This window comes from Apostichopus japonicus, chromosome 5 (assembly GCF_037975245.1).
Source record: "Apostichopus japonicus isolate 1M-3 chromosome 5, ASM3797524v1, whole genome shotgun sequence".
NCBI classification, from domain to species: domain Eukaryota; kingdom Metazoa; phylum Echinodermata; class Holothuroidea; order Aspidochirotida; family Stichopodidae; genus Apostichopus; species Apostichopus japonicus.
Genome location: NC_092565.1, coordinates 12,157,871 through 12,184,024, shown reverse-complemented (window position 1 = coordinate 12,184,024; position 26,154 = coordinate 12,157,871). Strand labels below are relative to the sequence as shown.

General features: G+C 37.9%; 1 protein-coding gene and 1 pseudogene across 1 annotated transcript; one reads left to right on the top strand and one right to left on the bottom strand.

The window, feature by feature from the left end:
* The first annotated feature begins 122 nt into the window (after nt 1–122).
* On the top strand, nt 123–4,833 carry LOC139968162 (ficolin-2-like; annotated as a pseudogene).
* Nucleotides 4,834–8,069: 3,236 nt separating this feature from the next.
* On the bottom strand, nt 8,070–24,282 carry LOC139967677 (cytochrome P450 26B1-like). The gene is made up of 7 exons (XM_071971676.1): nt 23,813–24,282; nt 18,325–18,528; nt 14,863–15,006; nt 13,899–14,036; nt 12,646–12,861; nt 12,072–12,503; nt 8,070–11,487 (listed from the first exon to the last, which is right to left on the bottom strand). The coding sequence occupies exons 2-7, from the start codon at nt 18,523–18,525 to the stop codon at nt 11,134–11,136; spliced, it is 1,485 nt and encodes a 494-aa protein (XP_071827777.1). The 5' UTR covers nt 18,526–18,528; nt 23,813–24,282; the 3' UTR covers nt 8,070–11,133.
* Nucleotides 24,283–26,154: the final 1,872 nt, after the last annotated feature.

Below are 26,154 nucleotides of genomic sequence, written 5' to 3'. Positions count from 1 at the left end.
TGTTATTTAAACAAAGGCGTACAGTATACATCGTGCCCCATCAAATGTGTGAATAGTACTTAAAATTGTGTTCAGCCAGTTCATTCCTAGTTCTGCCTTCTATACCATTTGAATATCATCTCCCACAAAATATTGGAAGCTTTTATACTTGCAAATTTGTTCAAGTTACCAGTGAGAATGCATTGAATCTCATTGGGGGCAACTAAATTAGCTCTATATCACAGTATAATTTTACGCACCCATTCACACGGCGAAAAACATTGATAAAGGCAGAATCCACATCAAATCTGTATTACTTTAATATTTGTGCATAACGTAAACTATTAACGGCAGAGAATGTAATACTATTGTAGAGCTATCTTTAATGTGCATAAAATCAATCACCTTTCACAAGTTATCAAAATTTAAATTTCATAAAAAAAGTGTCATCAATGTATCCCTACTATTGGCCACATGAAATTAGTTGCATGCCGTGTTTGTAAAGACCCATGTTTCTCAACCCAGGGACAGTAGACCCCTAGATTAGCCGTGCAATATGGTTGCTGTCTGTTAAGGGGATCTGCATTAAGACAATAAGGGTCCGAAAAAGTTAACCACAACCATCAAAATTTTACCGAAATACACAAGCTGTAAAGAGAGTTGTGAGGAACCTGAGGAGTGCCATCTCTGACAAAGTGACCTGACATTTTGCTGATCTCAGAGATCTCAACCATTATGGGACTCTGTGGTGATACTCCCTATGGATGTTAACATTTCTACATTGTTGCTTGCAATCCGTGGATGGAAAATGTTCTGCAAACAAAGTTTGGTAGCTTGCAGCAACAACAAGATTTTTTTCAGGAAGTTGCCTAAATTTATCTACATTTTCCGGTGCTTGGCAGCTATAATTATTATCATTTTTTTTCAACATCAAGTCAGCAGTCCAAGATTAAAAGATTGCGGACCTCTTGTATAGACCATTAATCAAGCAACTTGAGTTAATCTGATTGGAGCCAGTGACGGACTGAGGCAACACTATCTACTGGCTTAGTAACCAACTGGCAGGGCTGGGGTTTGGAAAAAGCAAGCTTTTTGGACCCTAAAACTAGCACCATTTGAATTGACACCTCAGGTTTCTCAAATGGATGCCCTTGACCCAATATGAACACACCAGTTCTGATCCAGTAAATGGGTAGGCATGCCCCCCCCCCCACCAACCCCCGCTGAAACTTTTATGAAGTGTAATTGGTTGAAGTTTCCTCTTTCAGTTTTACGACAATGCAATAAAAAATCAAATTAGGGGTGCCTCGCATACATTTCCAAACAGAGGAATTAAGTTATTAGCCTTGAGAGTATGTGACAATTGATACTTAAGACATGGTTCTTTGGAACGTCACCCCTCGCCCTCGTCATCACCCCTCGCACTCGTCATCACCCCTCGCACTCGTCATCACCCCTCGCACTCGTCATCATCCCTCGAACTGGTTGTCACCCCTCGCACTCTTGGTCACCCGTGCACACTCGTGGTCACCCTCGCCCTTGTCTCGTGATCACCCCTCGCCCTCGTCGTCACCCCTCGCCCTCGTGGTCACCCCTCGCCCTTGTCTCGTGATCACCCCCTGCCCTCGTCGTCACCCCTCGCCCTCGCCGTCACCCCTCCCACACTCGTCGACACCCTCGCCCTTGTCGTCACCCCTCCCACACTCATCGTCACCCCTCGCACATTTTTCTATACAGCAACGCTTCTCAGGCTTCTACCTAAGATCATATGTACCATTATTTTCCCCTTGTAGGTCAGCTGTATTACACACCTGACCGATGATCAAGGAGGCTGGGCTACACCACCACCCTGCAAAGGGCATCAAACCTATCCTATATCCTAACTTACTCTAATTTGATATTGTCTGATATTTACTTGAATTAAATGTCCCAATGTTGTATTGGCTCATATGGTTTATGCAAGGATGCTGGGCTTCAGTACCACCCTGCAAAAGGCTTCAAACTTCTGCTATATCCTAACTTATTCTAATATGATAAATGTCTGATATTGAATAAAACTAATGTCTCCACCCCGGGAAACACCCTATTTGTCTATAAATGTAGCTGAAATTCATACATAGGGTACTTAACATAATCTTAAATAAATAAACAGGTCTATTAGAGTCATAAGTTATCGATATGTAATTCTAAACTTCCATCAAAAAACGAAACTATAAAAGTTCCACACTCAATCACTTACTGAGCTGCTACTCCGTGGTGTGGAAGCCAAGTTTTAACCTCGAAAATCATCCTAATTGTCCATAAACATGGCTGAAATAAATACAAAGTATTTTTAACAGACTCTGGAATAAACACATAATCCTTTTTATAGAGTTTTTACCCCTTTGTAGAAAGAAACACCAATTAAGATTTTCATTATATCAAAGTCCATACGAAGCTTCCGTATCGCTTTTATCCGCTTGGTGGAGCTTATTTTGGTGGGCACAACTGAGTTACATTTCATTAACTACAATGAGGTGGAGAAGTTCAAAGCTGCAACCCCTTTGGGACGCGGCCAAACGGGAGAGGGATGTAACGGGTAAGCCCGTCGGTAAAGAACGGTGACAACAATAAAGGCGACACTTTGGTATTAACGTTAACGTCTTCTTGTATTTAGTAAGGGAGGAAAAACAGCTTCAAACATTTCATCTTCCAAATCTTATTTCATATCGAAACGAATACCTTCTCTTTGACTTCTCTTAACTTTGAAAACGTGGGGACAGATTTACTCAACATTTTTGTACACCTCTTTTGAAATTTCTGTTACAATGTAAGCAACGAGTATACTGTACACGCATACATATGCCTCAAACAGAGAAGGTTGACACTGTAAACACAACAATCTATTTTTTTATCTGTTTGTACATGTGAAAGGTCATCTGAGGTCAGGTTTTGGATTTAACTCCCACTGTTATTGTTTTGAGCAATTGAGACATATTTTCACAACTTTTCATAAACTGTATCGCCAACCCTTCGACACCGGTGGAATTCCGACAATGGTTAACGTTAATCTTGTCATTATAAGCCGCAACCAACCTGCAAAACTTAAACAACAATTTTCTGTAAAAGACCAGCGTTTTCATTCAAATAATCCTACTGTAAATTGCCATAGAAGGCTGTGACATTTGGAAATACTTCATTGTCTTTACGCCCTCATCAACAAACCCTCTTACTTATAGATTTATAAAAAAGAAGAAAGAAAAATCATCCGGGCTGCAGCCTATTTACCTTTACCTGTACAGTTGTAGTAACTGTTCGTTACAAATCTTTCATACAGCCAACCTTGTCCATTAGTCAGAGATGTGGTGTAAAAATTCTTTCCTTTAATAAGTAAAGAATTTCGCAAAGGTTTACATTAATTATGTCGCATTAACATTTTGCTTCTTTGGCTGAATACATTTACTGCTTTTTTTGCAAGGCGACCATCAACGTTACCCCAAAGACTGTATGGATATCAAAGATAAAGGCGTGTGTAAGAGTGGCGTTTACGCCATCCAGCCATCGACCTATCCCGAACCCTTCTATATATACTGTGACATGGACACTGACGGGGGTGGCTGGACGATAAGACCATCATATAGCTTTAGTGAATCTTACTTCCTTTCTACCAATTAGTTCTATCAGCAACAGTCCAATAGCCTCCCAAAATCGGCTCATTAACCCCCAATCCGGGGCTCCATATCCTCATGCTGGGAACCGCTGGTCAAACAAACAGTGTTAGGCTGGCAATTATGGATTTCTTGAATGGTTCAGAAACGTCATACCTACTGATTTCGCAATAATCTCTTGGCCTCAACAATCGTTACGAACGCCATATTGGCTACATATGTATGAAACTTCATGGTAATAACATTTTATATGCAAAGGGTATAATATTTGTAGATTTCTTCTGATAGGTTTTTCAAAGACGTCTTGACGGTTCGGTTGGATCTTTTTCGAGGATGGAGTGAATACCGAGAAGGTTTCGGGAACGTCAACTCTGAATTTTAGATTGGAAACGAGAAACTATTTTATTTGACCGCACAAGGATCATACGAGATGCGGGTTGATGTGGCTGATTTTGATGGAGAAACTCGTTTCGCCAAACTTTTTTCGTATTGGAGACGAGACAAATCTCTATAAACTACTTCTTGGCGGATTCAGTGTAACCGCAGGTAAGACCAAGACAAGTTACTAAGCTGTACTGTTAACATCCTTAGCATGGACGTCTGCAAAAAGACAAAATGAAAAGGAGGAAAGGAAACCTCCGTTTACAATTAAAAAAATATATTAACAGGTTAATCGGTTAGCTGCCAAGACTGAACACCATATTTAATAAACGAGAAATATTTGTTTCTATTCTTTCTTATGTACTGTTTTGATATGAATGACAAATATCTCTCTCACATTCTCTCCGATTTTTCCTTTCCAACATCCAGGTGATTCATTCTCTCAGCAAAACGGCCGAGCCTTTTCCACCAAAGACTCGGACAACGATCCTTCGGCGGGCAATAACTGTGCAGAGGCGTATAGCGGTGCCTGGTGGTATAATGCTTGCCACTCCTCAAATCTGAATGGACTATACCTTGGAGGGGAACATGATTCCTACGGCAACGGCATTAACTGGTATGCGTGGCGAGGAATCATTACTCCCTCAAGTAACCGAGATGAAGATACGTCGTCCTTAAAGCAACAACAACTTGTTTAGAAATGATATCATGATGTGCAGTTTTCTTTCTAAAAATGCTCTTACTTCTTTATTTTAATACTTTTCAGTTCCATGGTAATGATACTAGAAGTAGATTCTACAATGAATATATATATATATATATATATATATATATATATATATATATATATATATATATATATATATATATATATATATATATATATATATATATATATATATATATATATATATATATATCCTTTCGAGATCCGGCTTTAGGAATCACAAATGATTTTCGAGTTGGTTAGCATCATGTTTGATCTCTATAGAGTAAGGCAAAATATGTCACCGAAAACAGAACTAGTATTGTTCGATACAGGTGACAAACGCCTACAGTGGAATTACGACCTTCCTTGCCGGTTTAGAACCTCTGGACATACAGTCAGCGTCCATAGCCTAGTGGTTAGGGTGTCCGCGTACAAAGCGGGAGGCCCGGGTTCGAATCCCGGTGGAGGCTGGAAGTTTTTTCACTGTTCTTGATTTTCCAACTCATTACGATTTTCATTTATATATATATATATATATTTATATATATATATTTATATATATATATATATATATATATATATATATATATATATATATATATATATATATATATATATATATATATATACCATAAGATATGACTCATAATTTGACAAATAAGGTGTAAAGCTTTAGAAAATATTTTGAAATTTCCGGTCCCCCTGGGACCTTTGTCAGCAATACTTAGCAGTCGAATGAAAAGTATAATATGTAACACAATGAAGTATAACGCTAGATAAATGTAAGTTGCAACAAACTGCATGGCTAGTACTGTCTATGCTTAACCCCCTGTTAATATCATGAACCTATTCCTATAGCTGTACTATTCAAATTCGGGAGGCCTTCTGTAGCCTAGCATGCCACTGTAATGTGCCTACCGTTTGGCCTACATAAATGCGCCAAGCGCTATGATCTAGATGGAATAGCGCTATATAAATATTAATTGTTATGTTATGTTATGTTAAATGTTGCTGTTGTACTGTTAATGTTAGACTAAAACTTTGGGTCGACATTTGACTATATATTTAACAGTCACGATCGTGTGCTTTATCCTGACCAAATAGACTAAATCCCTTAGTTTATTCCACCTTAAACTTACAAAGTGTTACCCGATGCGTCCTGTCCGAATAGGTCAAATAGGTTACTGCATGCGATAATCACTTGCTTGTGGCACCGTTGTTTCAATGGGCTCCTCTTCTGCAAGGAGTGATAAATGTCTAGTGAACTCTAGTCTATTATCGCATAGTTAAGTGAAAGTTAAATATAGTACCAAAAAATCCCCCGCAGATATTAGATACGGTGGCCGAAAAATTCCATAGTTGCGACACACTGTGAACAATGTGTCGTGCTTTCTCATAAGTAATAATAATATGGACGGCTTTTGTCAGAAAATTTGAATTTCTGTAAGAGATTTATAATTCATGAACAAACGTTGCACACTTTCAGTGGTGTTACAATCCTGGGCAGGGCCTTTTCTAAGAATTCACAAATGTGTGTGTGTGTGTGTGTGTGTAGGGGGGTCAACTTGCACTGTATTAGACCTATAATGTACAGATTTACAAATATCGTGGAAATTTTGGGATAAAATAGTCGAAAATTAGAACTGAAGTATAAAAATTCCCTGTTGTGCAGGGACGTCGATCCGTGTCCTCCGGATTGGAGGGGCTATTTACCAATACCAATTAAGCTCACCATGAATACAAATGCAGTGTGCTTGACTAGAAGCATACACAAATTTGCTGTAAGACGTACCCCCTTCTTCGCCTGTTCCTATCATTGTTACGTTTCAGGAAGCGAATTATTTGTACCTATTCCAATAATTTTATGAGTACGGTCGATGTGTATAACTTTTCAACAATGATGTTCGAAAATTCTTACTGATGTTTTCTTATTCTTTCGACATGTAATGCTTTCGATAATTTGAAGGAAAAATAACCTATTCAAACTATCGTGTCAACTGTATTGGTTATATACCTCAATTAGCAATTTTTGAAGTGCCCCGGTGCTACCCGTAGGCAGGGCCCCTGATCCCTCTATTCACTAAGATCGACGTCCGTGGACAGGTCTGTTAAGCTCTTTTCTTTCTACACATGAGTCAGACGGCAGTGAAAGCCGTTATCACACCTCCAGCCTTGACTGGGTTGACTCCTTTGTTCAAGTTACGTTCATTATACTATAGACTAAACGTAATACCTGTGTTCCTTTTCATACATTGTTTCCCCTGCACAATGGATCAAGTCCATTCCACTCCCACTTTAGCAGACATTTGCCCAAAAATATTACGTCATAATCAAGTTTTGGGATTCAGGGAAAGTTACTGAAATGATGGCGCTCTCACTTGTTTCTTCCTACTATAGGGTCTCTATCTCTATATACAGCTCTGTTTCCTGCCAGAAATATACGGCTCTGTTTTCTGCTAGATATCCGACATTTTAATCAAAATGGAGACGATGGAATATGATCATTACCCCCCTCGGGTTTTACTTCATTATAATGGAAACGATAAAACATACCCAAAACGATCAATTTGCATACTATAAAGTAAAACTATGCGAAGTTAACGCAATTAACTGTTCAATAATAATAATGTACAAGCAAGCATGGCTCTGTATTCATGCATTAGCATTATCGACACCGCATACGCCATTGAACATTCGTGCAGGAAAATCCAGTGTACGGAACTCATTAATGACACAACAGGCTGTGGAATCTATAGAAGACGGGTGTGTAACACATTAGGGCCGAGTTAATAGACTGCAAATTCAAAGACCCAGCCACAGTTTAAAACCTGGTCTTTTATCCCATATGTTGCCTAAATCATCGCTCATTTGACCTTCCTGCAAGACATGCTTGCTAGCAGCTACCGTAGTAATACGTCATCAAAAATGTTGATAACAACATAGCGCCGATAAAACAAAACTGTTTATTTCTGCGCTTCTAAATGAAATTGGAGACTCGTGCAGGAAAATCCAGTGAAATGACACAACAGGTCGTGGAATCTATGAACGTTCGCACGGGAGGGGGGGGGGGGGGGTGTAATATCCAGAGGGGATCGGGATGGGCAAGCAATTTCCGGGTTTTCGATTAACGGTTAACAGTCCAAAGAATTAACATATCAACCAGTTTAAAATTGAAGAGGTTGACCCTCCACTTTTAACGAGAGAACAGTTTCTTTGACTTCTTTGAGATTCTACCCCTCCCTACCAATTGCATATGAACGATGTCTTTAAGTGACGTCATGGACAGTGAGTAGCGAAATGACAAAAATAAAAACAGGAAAGAAAAATAGAAAGCTCATGTCGCGACAAAAATGTAACGAAAATATATAGTATAATATATTTTTTCTTTCGTCAATATATAAGTTGACAAAGGTATACAAGCAATATATAATCGATTCCCTTCACATATTTAATACAATAATGAATAATGGACAATTAAACTTACATCTTCTGAGCAGTGTATACATACATACATACATACATACACACACACACACATATATATATATATATATATATATATATATATATATATATATATATATATATATATATATATATATACAGGGTTATAGCTAGGAGATTGTGAGTGCTGGTTAAATAAATTTGCGAAGCGTAGCGAGCGTAGCGAGCGAAGCTCTCGCATCTCACGGCCGGGGGTCCTGGTGGGATTTTTGCTACTTTTCAGATTTACAATTGGTAAATAACAGAAAAAGGTGACGTTATTATCATGGTTTACGGCAAGGGAAAGATAAATTTGTTACTTTTGTTGTATTTCACAAGCATTTTACTATTTTTGTGTGCCGGCCAGTGGACTGTTTATTCACTTCCAATGCCGGCCGGCAGGCGTGAGTGGCGGTTACCACCGGCCGCCGCCGGCCGGCGTGGCTATAACCCTGTAATAAATATATATATATATATATATATATATATATATATATATATATATATATATATATATATGGCTTATTTACAAAATAAAAGCAAAAATGAAAAATATATGTTAATATTATTTATCTTTATCTGGCCCAAAAGTTATACAAATCAAGTACATAGCTTAAGGTAAAATATATTCAAAATATCGAATAATTATTACTGTCCGTTTGTGAGCACAGCTTTTATTTTAGTCTAAAATGAAGCCATCAATAGTTCATTTTTTAGGGAGCAGTCCTCGAAGATCGTTCGTCATTTCAGAACGAAAATATCGCCCCTAAAATGATTGTAAAATTATTTATACCCATCTATTGTTATTTTTTGTATGCCCCAAAGTCGACCAAATGTGTGAATGTCCTCAAAGATATTTTCATACTATTAATTGATAATAGTTTTATTCACCGACATAATAATCGTCATGATTTCTGAATACAAAACAGCAACATATTAGAGTCTATAAATGAACCTTCTTTAAGCTCAAATTTTGAAATCCTAAAAACAAAAATGCCATGCTACCAAAAAAGCTCGAATACAATGTTTTAAATATAATTGTTATGTATACATACTTAAAACTGGAGTAACTGGAGGATTAAGCTGATGATTTTGAAACTCATGTTTAGTAACATACATATTTTATGAAAGATCGCAAGTACATCGGAAAGGAACCAAAAAGTGTAACTCGCAGACTTGTAGGATGGGTTAAACATCATGAGAACGACAAATACAAGTCAGATTAATGTTGTTATGAGTATAGCAGTGCGAGTATAAGTCTCTAAGCCCGAGGAATGGGAAGGCAGGGGAGGGGGGGGGTGGTTTGTTGGTCGACCACCAACATTTGTTTGGCTGGTGATTTGGTAAAGCATTGCATGTGTACATATATTACTAGGCCAAATTACTATGGCTTAATCTACGCGGACTAATTCAAATCTTTTAATTGCGTTAAAGCAACAGTTTCCCGGATATGTCGACATATATCATTTATTATCTTGGGTAAAACAATATACCGCCAACAAACCGACTTCTCTGCATGGCGAAATGTCCCTCCCGCTATCCCGTTCCTTTAAAATTATGCATAGGTCCTACTAAACACAAAATTACATAATTTGGCACAGTATCTCTTTAGAATTTTTTTTTCTTGTCCAATTGCCAAATTTATTTCCCTAAATGATTGGACCAGCCTAAAAAGCATTACATACCACATATTTTGGGCTGAATATCAGGTTTCTTCCGACACCTAGACGACCCGTAGGTTACGAAGTTAACTTACGAACACATGTACTGAGCCCTTACGAAAGTAATTCTTTCAGTTCGATTATTCGAGGATCAGTTTGCTCCGCACATGTTGTGGCTATATATCATGTTTCTTTTCGGTTTAATGGCGAATTATCCTGTATATGTTGCCCACATGTTAGGCCTATAAGGTTGGTTTCGTCTCCGTTAACCGATGATCGTAAATCCACGGTTGCTCCCAATGAAATTTTTGTCGAGAAATACCTGGAATGCATTAGTAATAGGCCTTTATACAACACCTAATTGTATTCTGGTCATTTCATTGGTCAATTGCTCATTGATTGCATGCAAAATCCGCTCTACTCCACTCTATGAAATAGAACCATGGGTTATACTTTTTTAGTAGCACGTTTTTCAATGGTAAGAGAGCAGAGAAACCTGTCTGTTCAAAACAATCTGTTGTATGAGTGCATTTTACCCATCATAATATAATATGTTGTATAAAACAAATAATGCATGGTTTCCATTCGTGCAATAGTGCAAATATTTCATGAGTTGAAAGATGTAATTTGTTCCATTCAACTCGGCTTCGCCTCGTTGAATGGAACATTCCATCTTTCAACTCATGAAATATTTGCATTATTGCACTCATAACCATTCATTATTTGTATAATATTCCATGATTTATAATATTGAAGGATTTTTTTTCATTTGCAACAATAATGGTATGTTAATAAAATACCAAAACATTTGGACCTATAGCCAAAAGAAAAAGCCACTCCCTTATATACAAACTTATATAAGCATTGTTGCAACCAGCAAGAAGGGGGGGGGGAGGTGAAGTTCCCCTTCTCGGGAAGAGGGACGGGAGAGAGCGAACATACGTTTATAGTTCTATGAACATTGGTCCTGCTCTAACATTTTGCCCCTCATATTCTTCCGTCTGTATTCGCCACAACCCGATGACATATTCTGCATGTTGACTCCGCAGCACCGCAAGCCAGGCATAACTGCCATCATTGTAAGACGACGAAATTGAATAAGCAGCTTCGTATAGCCGGTTACATTATAGCTGCTGGACAAAAATTGAACCCAAGTCTGAACATTGGTTCGCCTCGCCCTATTTCAGAAAGCGGTCTTTTGAACTTCGACACTTGTGCATATTTTTACATTCAGCTGGTTGGAACTTTCTATATATTTTGATATACGTCTATACTAAATAACCAGATCACGGGTGCTTGTAAATTTAACTGGCAGTCCATCGACTGGATGAGGAACCGGGATGCTTCTCATCTTAACCTTTTCAGGTTCGAGTAATTCAAATTTTGTAGAACGCACCAGTTCAATGATAAGAACTTTCAAAATCATGGTCGCCAAGAATTTTCCTGGACATGCGCGTTGCCCACCTCCAAATACAGGATAGTTGTAACGCCCTCCTTTTTTGTCCTCCCTCCTTTCTGGTGAATACCTATCTGGATCGAAAATGTCTTTGTTTTTGTAGTGTTCTGAAAACTTCAAAGTGTCTCGAATGCTGTAGAGAACCGTCCAACCTTTTGGTATTTGGAGTCCCTGTGGAGACCAAGAATATGAAGCACGATGAGGAACCACTGGTCATCACCTGACCAGTACTCAGGCATCGTCATTGCACAGCACCAAATATTCAACAGATTATGATTAAATCATAGCTTAGACAATTTGATATAATATTTTTATATAACTATTTATAATATATATATATATATGTACATATATATATATACATATATATATATATATATATATACATATATATATATATATATATATAAATATATATGTATGTATGTATATAAATATATATATATATATATATATATATATATATAGGATATATATATATATATAAATAGGATATATAGGCCTATATATTATATATATATATATATGTGTGTGTATATATATATATATATGGGTGTATATATATATATATATATATATATATATATAGGATATATATATATATATATAAATAGGATATATAGGCCTATATATTATATATATATATATATATGTGTGTGTGTGTATATATATATATATATATATATATATATATATATATATATATATATATATATATATTTATATGGTTGTTTATAAAGCGGGATTAAACTCACATCTAAAATAAAGGTTTTTACGACCTTTCTGAAACTGGACGGTACTGGTGGGTTGTTTCTCAGTATTTCCTTGACTACATTATTCACATACTTGCAGTCTGTGAGGCTTTTGTGGATAATGGGTACATGTGGGTCTAAGATCCTGGCTGCTTCCAGCTCTTCCTTGATCTTCTCAACTACATGAGGATGTCTAGCTAACTGTAATACAGCCGAAGTACATGCACTTGATAAGGTACCGAAGCCGAGAATCAGCAAATCGAATGCATTGTCGGACACGATTTCGTGACTCTCTCCTTTACTACCAAAGTGAGACAAGTCGGCATCCATGAGCACCCGTAGAACATCTTGGTCGTCCTCTTGGGTTGATAAGTTTTCTTTCATTCGTATCCTGTCGGCGATCTTTTCTCGAAGTTTTTTCCCTGCTTGCATGGCCTAAGTAATTCAATAGATAGAAGAAAAACAATTTCCAAATGACTTTAATTAGGATTGGAATATGGACACAGACGAGATAGATACCGTCACACATCGCGGTTTGAAAAGGACTCGATATTGAGAGGTGCGGGACATTACGTACCTTTCTGTATGCTGTATTCGGTAGGTCGATTGGTAGAGCTAATATACCGTTATCGATTTGAAATAATAGCTCCGTTATCTCGGCGACGTCGGTATCGCTATAATGAAAGCCACATAGTATGGAGCCGTTCAACTTGCATACAAGCTCCTGCATCGAACGGTAAGTGATGGTGCGTGGCTGGTTGCACCAGTGCTCAATAGCGTCCTTTATCGGCTCCTGTAGAAAAATGAAGTCAAATTCACCAATAAGTGAGAAAACCCTAAATTGGCGTATGGAAACTTAAACCTTCATAAATGTGCTTGTTTATGAGATGTGGTTACATCTGTATCAAGGCTAGAACTGATTGTGACTTCGAGAACATATTTAACGAAAAACTATTCTCCCTACACCTCTCGCTCTCTCTCTCTCCCTCTGCCATCGCAACACACTTTGAAATACATATCAGGTGTGGCGTGCGTGGGGATGAGGGTGGGGGATTTTTTTACATGCTTCCGGTGAAGAGTTCGACTACTGCTTAAAAATTTTCAATTTTATAAATCATGACACCCGGATGTTTAATAGATAAGTCTTTTTTAATTTTAAGTCTAATTACTTGTCAGATGGGGCCTTTTGTTAAACCAGGGAGTTGTTATGGAAAAACTCCCTGGTTAAACTATATTTATGACTGACATAATTGTGAATGCACGGACCAAACACAAGCAAACTTGAACATTTCTAGATGTGAGTCTGCCCCTGGGCCCCCGCAGGAGCTTTGGTCCCTGGACCCCATCAAGGGCCATAAAGCTGGCCCCTGAACTCCACCCCCAAAAAGGCTTTGAGCCAACGCACTAACAGTGTGCGCTAGGCGCACACTCCTTCAGTTTTATCCTTGTTTAGTCATTTCCAAATATGAGATTGACGCCCCTGGCTAACTGTGTGATAATGAACAGCCCAATGATCACCATCGTAGTATATTTACTCGCGTGTCAAAGACTTGGCTGCATGGTATTGCGGCAACTTATACTACCTGACCCCCAGCATCTCCCAGTAGGACAGAGTGTGTGAAGCTATGCCAAAAAAAAACAATAAAAAATCACGAATTATAAATCCCTGTTAAAGTTCGCTTACCGGGAGTATCTACAACAGAAAACGCATGAGCGATTTAGTATATGTAAATGTGCTGTAAAAAGGGAAGGGAGGGGAGGGATTGGGAGGGGGTGGAGATGTTTCTTCATTAGATACTAGCCTTGACTGTAACATTATTTTGTACTTACTGTAATAAGAGGTAGGTATCCTTCCAAGGCAGAGTGGGTAAAAGCAGTTGCTACCCTCTTACGTAGAATGACGTGGTGTTGTCCTCTGGCCTGAACTAGGGTGTTTTTACCAAGGATACCCGTGATAGCCTTCGGATACTAGAAGAAAGAGAAATATATTCCAGGTAAGAACATAGAACGGAGAAATCACGGAAACTTTCCGTTCTCCTTTCTCCCCCTGTTTATTTTTTCATTTGCAATCTTAGATATCAAATTATTTAAATGTTAATTGTGGGCTACAAAAATGAGACTATTGAGGTGAAAACCAAGGAAGGGTTCTTCTCTCAACCCTTCCTCTCATCCTCCTTTACCTCTCCTACGGCCATAATTTCAAGGAAACTGATTATAAAATCAAACTATTTTGTAAGGCTTCCGGAGATTGAGAGAATCCACATTTTCCATTTAAGGGCATATTTTTGTTTACAATTTTTTTATTCCACCTCCTCTTTACAAAAACCAACAAATTTGGGCTCCAAACACGCCTATACGACGCTGCATTCTGAATATCAATTAACAAATGCAACCTTGTTATGCAACGTACAATTTTGTAGGAACAAACTTTTTTTGATAAACTTATATTTGTCACGTGTCAATTCACTGGCATGATGGACGGATAGAATAGTTTCGCAAGCTGCATGTGCTGAACCCTCTCGACGTTCCCAATATGGTTTCTCTCAACACGTAAAAGAATTGTGGCATAATATAACTGATAAATTGATGCACGGTATATAACCTAAGGCTAAACCAAACGCTTGCAACCTCACGGCGGATGTAGACATAATCATGGTGGAACCTAATTTGCATATAAGAATCAGGGCAAACTTTGTTGTTCTCATCAAAGGATTAGTTCAAATGACCTGAACAGCTTCTGAATAGAAATAAATGAATCGTGTTACGATTAGGTAACCGAATGATGTAACATTACCTCAAAAGACACAATGTCATCTTCGCCATGAAGTATTTTATGCAGGTGGTCCGATCCCCGTACTCGAATGGTAGGCGCACCCAAGAGATGGGTCATAAATAGACGACCGTAAATCTTGAACTTATCCTCGTAATACTGTGAACCCTGGGCAAAGAAAACATACCATATATATTGATATATATTGATATATATATATATATATGTACGTATATACATATGTATAAATATATATCAACAAGAAACAAGAAATGAAATAACCATTTAATGTGATATAAGTATGATTCTGGAAATGTCATAATAGATGCAACTACGTGTACTCAAACAGCATGCGGTGACGTACGGAAGTAATAATTTAAGTCGCCTAAATCTAAGAACGGTTTTTAAATGAGAGGATGCACTTGAGGAACGTGAAGCAATGAAGGGCGGAAACGTGTAGAATAAGTTCAGACATTGCTCTAGACAACACGCAAGACAGAGATTATATATAAATATTTACAATATAGGTCATTTTCGTCTATAGGCTTTGTCTATATGTATAGGCTATGTTAAAAAATACATATGAAATGCTACATAGCCCCGGGTCCGGCGTTAATGAGGGGCTCGGAAAACTGAAGAATCCGGAAAAAATATAGATAGATTAAAGAGTAATGTTTTTCCCCACTTGAATATAAACTGAAGGGAAAAGGACGGGTGCAGAAAGACAGGGTACAGTCCCGGTGATATATATTTTGATGGGGCACAATTTGTTCTCGATGGTTCTTGTTACTGACTTTGCTTTTAATACTCTATTAATCTTATTTTGCTCCATGGGCAGGAAAGCAAGCTTCTATTAGAACTTGTTAACAAACAGGAGCGCAACCACGATGTTTATACTTGGTGGTGGGGGGGGGGGTGCTTAGATATCCGTGCCGTCGAGGGGAGGGTTCTAAGAGAAGGGCTAAACCATCCCCTGTGATAAATGTGTTACAAACATTGAAGAATTTTTGTCAATTTAAGTTGCACAGCGTAAATGCATGGTATACGGATCCCCTGTGTTATTGTGGGGCTCCTTCAGAAATATATGTAGTTGCGCTCCTGGTCACATAAAAAGGAGATCTTCTGCCAGGAGTCATATATATCTAGGGGCAGTAGGCATATTTTGATTTTTGTTTTGGCCGTTACACCCTCACCTCTATCCCCCACCGTGGTCAAAATATTGTGTACGCCTTTCAGCTAGCTACTACAAGTTAATTCTATTTTGTTTTCAACGTTCTCTATGTCCCTTTTTTTACAGGAAGCTTTTTTTTTTACAGGAAACTAATCTAAAGGCTAGACAGTGATATGTAATTTTCAGAATTCCCTTTCCCGTCTCATTCCGTCACCGTTTCAATACTAGTTTTAGAATGTGTCTAACAACTTCCGATTGACCGCTCTGAGAAGATATCCTCTGACGTACTATAGTTTAATCGGTCACGCTCTGCCGCCATCTTGACCGCCATTTGAACTTACGTGGAAGCACGTATTTTAGCTGACTGGTGTAAAACGAAAGGTCAAGATTTTCTAGTGGTGCCATTTTTGAAGATATATTTAGAAATGGCAATATATATCTTTTGGAATATCCTTGCAGTAACATTAGGTTAGACGTGTATAAAGGCTAAGGGAAATGTTTATATAACGATGGGGATCACGATGGAGATTGTGAGAAAAAATAATACTGATTCAGTATAATACAGATAGGAGAGAACATGCGGGGTGGGAGGGGGGAGGTGGATGGGAAGGGAGCTCATGGTCATGAGCTCATGAATAAGAATGAGGTTAAAGTCATTAGACATTCACTATCGTTTTACGATACACTTTGTTTTTTAACTATTTAGTCTGTTCTTCATTTACAGTCAATCTAACGATCGAAAAGTCAAGTGCAATAACAAATAAGAGCAAATAAACAAGAAAAAGAAGAAGCATGTGGTAGTTATTACAAATCCCAACTTGTCTATTTGTTGTTCGTCTGTTTGTGCTTTCTCAGACAAATATTTCTTCTTTTTTTGTATTTAAAAATTGTATAAATTGTATAAAATAAATATTTAAAAAAACACTGTGTTTTTCTAGATGCGAAGCCGGGGAATTATAAATTGATCCTTCTGTTAGTCCTTTGAGATTTGTGTTTTTTTTTTTGGCAAGCATGTTCTTTTGCAATCATTTCTGAACAGCTGTGTATACCTTTTCTTGTTTTGTCTGGTTGTGTAAAGACTTTATTTTTAATCTTATTGGCTTGAAGATCCGTTGCGTGGCGTCCAAGTTAGCATGTGATGGCGAAGCAGGAGGGAATTCGATGGAGCTATACTGCAGGGGTTATGTTTAACTGGGTTCGTTTTGCCCCAATTATTTCTGTAATATTTATTCATGAATTGTTACGTTCAAAGCAGCAGAATTGTTCAATGTGTTTTCAGAGTATAGTTGGTTGCTATGGCAAAATGCGCCTCAACGGTTCAACAATCAACGGGAGGGAGGGGTAGGGATAGGGGTTTGTTAAGAATTTTTCGGGGCATTATTATGAGAGATAATTAATATTTGAAGATCGACTGCTTCTATTCAGAACAAAACATCAACTTTTATCCTAGACCTAGCCTATTTGACATTAAACATGTGGAACTGATTTTGAGTTTGATTTTGTACCGGTGCTGTCACTAGCCGAGTGGATAAAGGCGCTGGCACTTGAAGCAAGTATAAGCTTAGCAAACGGGGGGGGGGGGGGGGGTTCCGGGTTCAATACCCGGCCGGGTAATAGTAAGATGGGTTTATCATCCAAGAGCAATTTACGGGTTTTCCTATCTGAAATGACTTCCTAAATTGAAAAGATTCCAAATTTGAGTTAAAATGTTGAACTGGAAACCACCCGAACGAAGTAAGTTGTAATCCATAAACCCTTTCTGGTTTCTCCCACATCTGTGGTTGCTTATGCGTCGTAAAAGTAACTGCTGATTATTTATATATGATTATTATTAACTGTTGAGCCTAACCACCGGCCTTTTAACTGAGACTTTATAATTTGACGAGCAGAAATGGCACACACAAGTCCATTAACCATTTTACTTAAGTAATTTTTTCATGAGTAATGAAATATGTTTTTAAAAGGCAAAGAGCTACTGCAAAGCTTCTAAATGTGTCTTTGCGCAAACGAAGGTTTGCTCCTATCAGAAATTGTGGATCGACTCACACAAACTAAATCACAAACTTTGGTCACTCAAGTTGATACAAATATAAAAGGGGGTCGTTTCTCGTGGATTAGAGGACGCGGTGGGATGGGCGTGGGGGGGGGGCTTAAGTATATATAGGGGGAAAGTTTCCCTTTGATTGGCTCCTTCCCTGCGTGGACCTGTCAGCTAACATTGGATTTAAAAAGCTGAGTATTATGTCACACAACCTCCTATAGTCGCAATCCACATATACACCCATTTTTTTTACAAACATGAATGTTCCTCTTACCTTTGCTAGGAATGACAGTGTCTCCCCAAAGAATGGCAACCCCATGCTACCGGGTGGAAGGGGAGCACTGCAGGAGGGATCCTTGGTCGCAATGATATATTCATGCCACAGACGGGTGACTAGCCACAGTAGCAATGATGTCAAAACCAATGGCTTGCAAGTGTCCAGTAAGGCTGACAGTATGCTCATCATCGTCATCATTAACTGTAAGGTAGACGCATAAACGAGTTTAGCCTATACTCACTATACTATACATTGTATTCATGATTACTCAATAGGGAAAGAATAAAGCGGAGAATGGCGACAATTTGCTTCCATCAAGAAATATGGACTATATAGTCGAAAACGTTGGTTAAAGTTGTCACAAACTTCGTCAGTTACAAGAACATAATCTCGTCCTCCCTTTCAAGTGACATTTCTGAACTCCCTGTCGGTCCCTACCCTCTCACAACCAACCCCACCCCTCCCCCACCCAAATGCACCCACCAACACAAGTCTTCCCTCGTCAGCTAGGCTGGTCATTTTGTATGATGATAATGTAGTATTTTGATGTCGTCACGGCCATGCAGCTGCGTGCTGATTTCTGATCCGTCGAGTCATACTCTATCTTACGATTATTCAGCAATTATTGTACAAGAAATATCCATCATACCAAATGAAGAGTCATTAGTAGGAACAGAAATGATCACGGAGTTCCGTGCTTACGGTTTTAGTATATAGGCCTAGTCTTAACTAATTATATACAATTAAAGGTTCTTGCGTTTCCCCGCCAGTTGTGAAATTCAGATCGCCGTTCAACTCAATATGTGCGGTATAGAGAATAAAAAAAATGCAAGTTATAGCAGGGAGTCCATAACAACTCCCTGGTTATAGCTATAGTTATATTATAAAAAATATTACTCTACAAACTATAATAAACGAACTATTATAGGCCTTCATAGAATGTAATTCACCTATATACTAATCCATTGTCGAAAAAGTGCTATGTCATACCACTGTAATGATATAGTGTATATTATCCACATTCACACGCCGAAGTACGCGTGAACATTCTTTGATAATTTATGTTTCAACCCCATACATAAACCATGCATTCGCTGATCGAAATCTCTATAACACTGGGTGGGACTCACTAGTCTCTGCTTATATAGACACGTGTTGGCACAACGAGCATGGTAGCTTAGCCCAGGTCGTTATCCTAGTAATATAGATTTTAAAGGACTTTGACCTTATTGAATGAGATAATACATAGTAAATCCACATATGGCTAAGTGATAATGGGCTATAAATATATATATATATATATATATATATATATATATATATATATATATATATATATATATATATAGGTATATAAGTTCAAAAGTTTTAAGCTTCAATGTAAACAAACTTCTGTGTAACCAATGAAATTTGTGACGTACTCATGTATAGTCGGCCGCCGAATGAAGAATGGCAGACTTTATCTGAAAATTACTTTAAAGTGATTTGAACGATCAATCTATACACATTAAAGTGGTTTGGTGTTGGCGACTTTTTTATGAAGGGGGGGGGGGGTGCTGGTTCATCCGAACCTCACCCTCTTGTGCCGGCATGCTTATGTACGTGTGTTATTATGTGACATGTTCATATATATATATATATATACAGTGGCGTAGGAAGGTACTTTTGAGTGGGGGGGCTGAAGACTGACGGCCGGCCTGGGGGAGGGGTCTAAGGGGAGGGGGTGTCCCCCTCCCCTTTGGAATTTTTTGTATTTCCAGGTGGCCTCAGATGCAATTTGGTGCAATATAGCACACTTCAACACCCACTCCATTTTGTAAACTTAATTTTGTATTTTCACCTGGCCTTAGATGCAATTTGGTGCTCCAAATGAGATTTTTTTTTTCATTTGGAAATGAAAAAGGGGTTTTCTGACTTGCGGAGCGGGGGGCGGAATGATACTTCCGCCCCTCCACATTTTTCACTGGGGGGGCTGGCGCCCCTCCAGCCCCCCCGGTTCCTACGCCCTTGTATATATATATATATATATGTGTGTGTGTATACGTTTATATAAGTATGCCTACGCGTGTTTATATAATGATGTATCATTATATAAACACGCGTAGGGGGGGGGGGGGTTGTGGTCAAGTGGTTAAGGCAGTGACTTGTGATCTAAGGATTACAGGTTCGAGCCCTTGCCAGATCATTGCGTTGTGTCCTTGGGCAAGGCGCTTTATCTCCATCGCTCCCTTCACCCAGGTGTATAAATGGGGACCTACGAGGTAACTTGTAAATATAGTTGCGTGCGCCGGTTTGTGGCTGCACCCTATGGGAAGTCCCCCGGGGGACACGTGGTTGTGGTGCACTGTGGTGCCCCAGGAGAGATTGATTGAATTGTGCACACTTTGGTGTGTAGGTGTGTCAAATTACCAATGACCAGGGTTGTAATTTTGTAAGGTGCCATTGAATGTATGTTTACGTGCAATAATGGGCACCATATAAGTGTTATAATTATTATTATTATTATTATCACATGTATCTCTTTGGACATGATTTGCGCAGCATTTACGCGTGTGTCTGTGTTTACGTGTGTATCACTGTGATATCCTTCCGTCTAACCATTGCACACAAACCCTGATAATACAGCTATGTATAGAAAGCATTATTCATTAATTCACTTGCAGCCTTGGTAATATTATTTGTAACATGCCACGTGATCGACAAACACGTGTCTGAATTCAAGTTTACACGAAAGCCCATAGAATATTGATGCGAAGGGCGCTTCTTGTCAAATCATCATTGGTTTACCAATTTTGGAGAATTTCCCCAAAAGAGAGTAAGGAAGGAAGGGAAGTAAATTGATAAATGAATGATTTATTCATATAAGTCACTAGCTATTGCCATTGCGACATATTGTGATATCTAGGTTTTTACATATATGCTTTCCGAAACAGTAATCAATGCGCGTGTGTGTATACAGCCTACAATGGAAAAAGGACCTTACATACCGGTTCCGAAACTCTGGACATACAATCAGCGTCCATATCCTAGTGGTTAGGGTGTTCGCATATAAAGCGGGAGGCCCGGGTTCGAATCACGGTGGAGGCTAGAACATTTTTTCACTGTTCTGGATTTTCCAACTCATTAAATTTTCAATTATATATATATATATATATATTTATATTTATATACATAAATATATATAGCCTATATATATATATATATATATTTATTTATTTTATTTATTTATTTATTTGTTTTTCCACAGAAGTACAAAGCGGAGGGAAGTCTTCCATAAAGCTTAAAAGCTTAACAAAGTGGAAGACTCCCTAAAGAAAAAAAAAAATAAATTAATAAATACAAATTGAATGTTTGTTACATTATGTACAGAAACTGCTGAAGTAAATAACTCATTTACATAATTTAATATGATGATATCAATTCTTTTTTTAAACATTTCTTAAATGAATTCTTTGTAGCCTTAGATTTAACGGTATTGCTTAATGAGTTCCATAACTTAGTTGCCCGGTTGCGAAAGCTGCGTGTACCTAATTTCGTATGATAGAAGTTGCAATGAGCATTTTGTCTATTTCGGGTATTATAATTGTATAATTCTACATTAATTGTATAGAAATTATGAAAGGAACCCGGAAGTAGCCCATGCCATGCTTTATACGTAAATACAGCAAGTTGTAGCCTTATAATATCATTTAATTTCAGCAGGTTTTGACTTTTAAACAATGGACTAGTATGCTGACGAAATGCAGCATGTGTTATGTTACGTATTGCGCCTTTTTGTAGTTTATTGAGACGGTCAAGACAAGTTATGTTAGCACCAGACCAAATAATAGAACAGTAGGACAGATGAGGTAGAATGAGCGTATTATAAATCATTCTTAGAATGTGTGTCGGTAGGAAATGTTTTATTATAGCGAGTATACCAATGTTCCTTGCGACCTTAGAACAGATTGCTGAAATATGTTGTTGCCAACTTAGTTTTGAATCAATATATACACCTAAAAATTTTATGTAGTCAACATTGTTAATTGGTTTACCATTCATATTAATGTTGTGAACTTGAGGAGGGTTGTTGGATGAATTAAAAACAATGTAGTGTGTCTTGTTGACATTGATAGAAAGCTTGTTTGACCGAAACCAGTTACTAAACTTTTCTAGTTCATTAGATACAGTAATAGGTAGGATGCTAATGTTGTCAGAGTCAAAAAAAATAGTGGTGTCATCAGCAAACAAAGTAACTTTTGCAATGTTGGACACTTGACATATGTCGTTTACATAAATAATGAATAACAGAGGTCCCAGGATAGATCCCTGTGGTACACCACAAGGGACTTGGGCAAGATCAGAGTTATGTGACTTATACGCAGTAAATTGGTAACGGTGAGATAGGTAGCTGTCGAACCAATTCAGAGTAGTACCTCTTATACCATTAAAGTGCATCTTATTCAGTAAAATAGAATGATTAATGGTATCAAACGCTTTACTTAAGTCTAGGAATACACCAATGCAAGTCTTACGTTGATCAAGTTTACTGTAGAGATTATCAATTGCATCTGCCAGGGCGAGCTCAGTGGAGTGATTGTATCGAAATCCGTACTGTTGTTTATTAAGAATGTTGTGTTTGTCCAAGAATCTACAAATACGATTAAACAATAGTCTTTCTATAAGTTTCGCAAAACAAGAGAGTAACGATATTGGCCGGTAATTTTCATATGCATTGTTCTGGCCATTTTTGTATATTGGTAAGACTTTAGCAATTTTTAACTTGTCTGGAAAGACACCTGTATTAAATGATAGGTTACAAATATGGGCAAGTGGTATATATATATATTTATACATATATATAAGTCCGGGAGTTTACAATTGCAAAGTCAGCTGTAAAAGTCACAAAACGCAGCCTATACTTGATTTTTTAATGAATTTATACCTTCTGCCTCAACATACGTACCCTAAAACTACCACGTGACTATTGCAACTGGCAATATTATTTGACAATAGAGTGTACCCCTTCCCTCCCCTCCCCTACCTCCAGTATGATATCGATTATACCATTACTGCGAAATTTTCATCTCTAACATCTTGAAAATTCTCAACAAAATGAAGCAAATGTTTGTAGATCTACTGACGTTTTGACATTTCTGGAAAGAAAGTGAAATTAGAAAAAGTCTCAAAAGACCGTATCACTTCGCATTAAAGCACTCCTAATTATAAAATAAACAACAGCAAAAAACAAGACTGGCACAACGGGGAAGAAACTTATGTAGGCTACATGATGCATATATAAGGAACGTTACCTTGAACAAGTGCAAAGCACATCTAACTATGATAGTCTGTGCTTCCAAATTAATGAAGATATTTTCATCAAACAATAAAACAAGTAGATTAATGAAAATCCGCTGCCTCTGGAATAGGTAGGCCTATATATGTAGGGCCTATAGTACCACAATTTATATGGATACAGGTTTACAATACGCACAAGTGTACTTACTTTGTTAGAACGTGACTCTTCCGTCGATAAAACAAGAACACTTCCGAAAGCAGCAAGGATGAAGATGGCAATATCGACTTTTCATCAAATGGTAATGAAGTGTGAACAGCAGTTTCAGCGATCTTGTGAATGTCCCCGATAGCTATTGCATTTCTTTCCTGTATTGCATGCAGACAAAGTTTGACACGCCACCGTGAGAGCCGAGACCGCACTGTTAGTGTGGATATTGTGAACCTCCAATTTATACCTAAACGGGGGCAGGCTTATATAACTCAACTTGTCCACATGTTTACCGGCAACTGCAGTCGAGTAGAAATGTGAATAGAAAATAATAAACTCTATCTTATATTATTCAATAAAACTATACAGAGTGAACGAACGAACAAAAATATTCACAATCTGCAAGTTGTGGTACGTGGTGTGTACTATTTACGGGGGATGTACGTGAACTTGTGTCCTTATGACCGCTACTGATAGAGTACTTACAACTCGATCACTTGCATTGTTTGCTTACAGATTGTCAATTTGATTGTGGGCGGAGTTACAAAACACGAAACAGAAAAATGCTGAATAATTATGGAGAACCATGAAACTCCAAAGAAGAATTCAACCATTGAAAAATAATTGTAAAAACGATACCAGATGCGTATAGACAACGCTGTGTATAGAACATCAACAAAAAAAATATGCAACTTCCAGATTGTGTATAAAAATAATCAAGATCACGATTTGAATCTGTAACAAGAGCGTCTTGTTAACGTAACACGAGAAAACAGAAAAAGTAAAACGTGCATGAAGATACAATGCAGTCATTGACATCCCGAAGGTTCAGCGATTTAGGTCACTGATATGTGATATGAAACTAGAAGACAAGCCGATGGGAACATAAAGTGCACTACAAACAACTTGACTAATCATTCAATATTTATGACCCCCTATGTTCCTCTCCCGACAATATCATTGCTATAATATATATGTGAGTAGTGGTGAATGGTTGTAAACATTAAGAGCAATGGCTTTTAAACGCACATCAGAACTGATGATTGCTTTATGTTCAAATATAGTCTTTTTGTAAACTGAATCGACATAAACTAACAGTCAGATGGGATATTGGGTGGTTGTATTATCGACACAATGCTAACATTTTGTCAAGATATAATGTCTAGAAAAGTTGTAAGAAAAGAAGGGGGGGGGGGGGGTCTATATGTAATTGGTGCAGTATGCCGCTTCACGTACAAACTTTTGGGAAAGTTCGATTATTGCAAATGATCTCAGTCGAGTGAGAGGGATCGTAACACGATTACAGAAGGTGAGAGCACCCTATAACACTGCAGGGGCTCTCAATTAATAGTCTACTGTGTAAGTTCAGAGCGGTAAAATATCAGTTTGAACAAAGGTTTATAGACCGAATTATTCTTATTATTTTACACTTACAACAGGATTGGGAATGTAGAGTGCTGACGCCACATGCCTTATAAGGGCCCACATACGGTATGACCATTAGCACAAATTTACAAGAGACTTATTGATTATTGAAATCCTTGCAAATGAACTGTGAGGCCCTACAGTGCATATTGTCAGTGAAGCCCCTAAACGCATCATATTCAAAACCATTAAGTTATCATGTACGTGCTATGAGGACGGTGATAAACTATTTATTTGGCATCCTCGAGTGTCCACAATTAATTTGACAATATAAGCTACTATGTAGACTATACTGTATAGTGAACAAGGCTTAGTATAACTGATATAAAAAGGTTATATTGCTCTCATACTATAGATGTCCTGATCTGTTTGTAAGATTTCATTGGTCCCAAGTTTACGTCAGAGTTCAAGTATATCAACTCCTCAACTTCTCAAGAACAGATTGATACCTCACCGCCCAGGCACCCGCCTCTCTTTATAATAACATTGATTTCGGACAGCATAGGTGTTTAACAAACGGGTGTTTTTGTGCCCCTTTTTGGATGACCCGTGTGTTGCTCTTTGCTTTTTTGTGTTCCCGTACATGCATAGGCCTATTGCAGTTGTACATTTTGTATCAAAAGTACATTTCAGTTTTTACTTTTTTCACTTCTGGTATACTTGAAAACTAGTTCAAAACTCCAATATTGCAACGTTTCAATTATTCTTGTTATGAGAGTCCCTGTGAAATTGTCTTGTCATAGCGCTGTTACGCGGTTACAAGGAGTACAATAGTGGAGGTCAATACTTGGGTGCCGATCATTCTTAATAGTAGTAGGTGTCGGACATGCGCAGATGAAGGGTAGTATGACAGACAGTCAGCGTGTGACATGAATAAGCTTTGACATCGGAACCTGTTCGACGTTACACAGTGAACC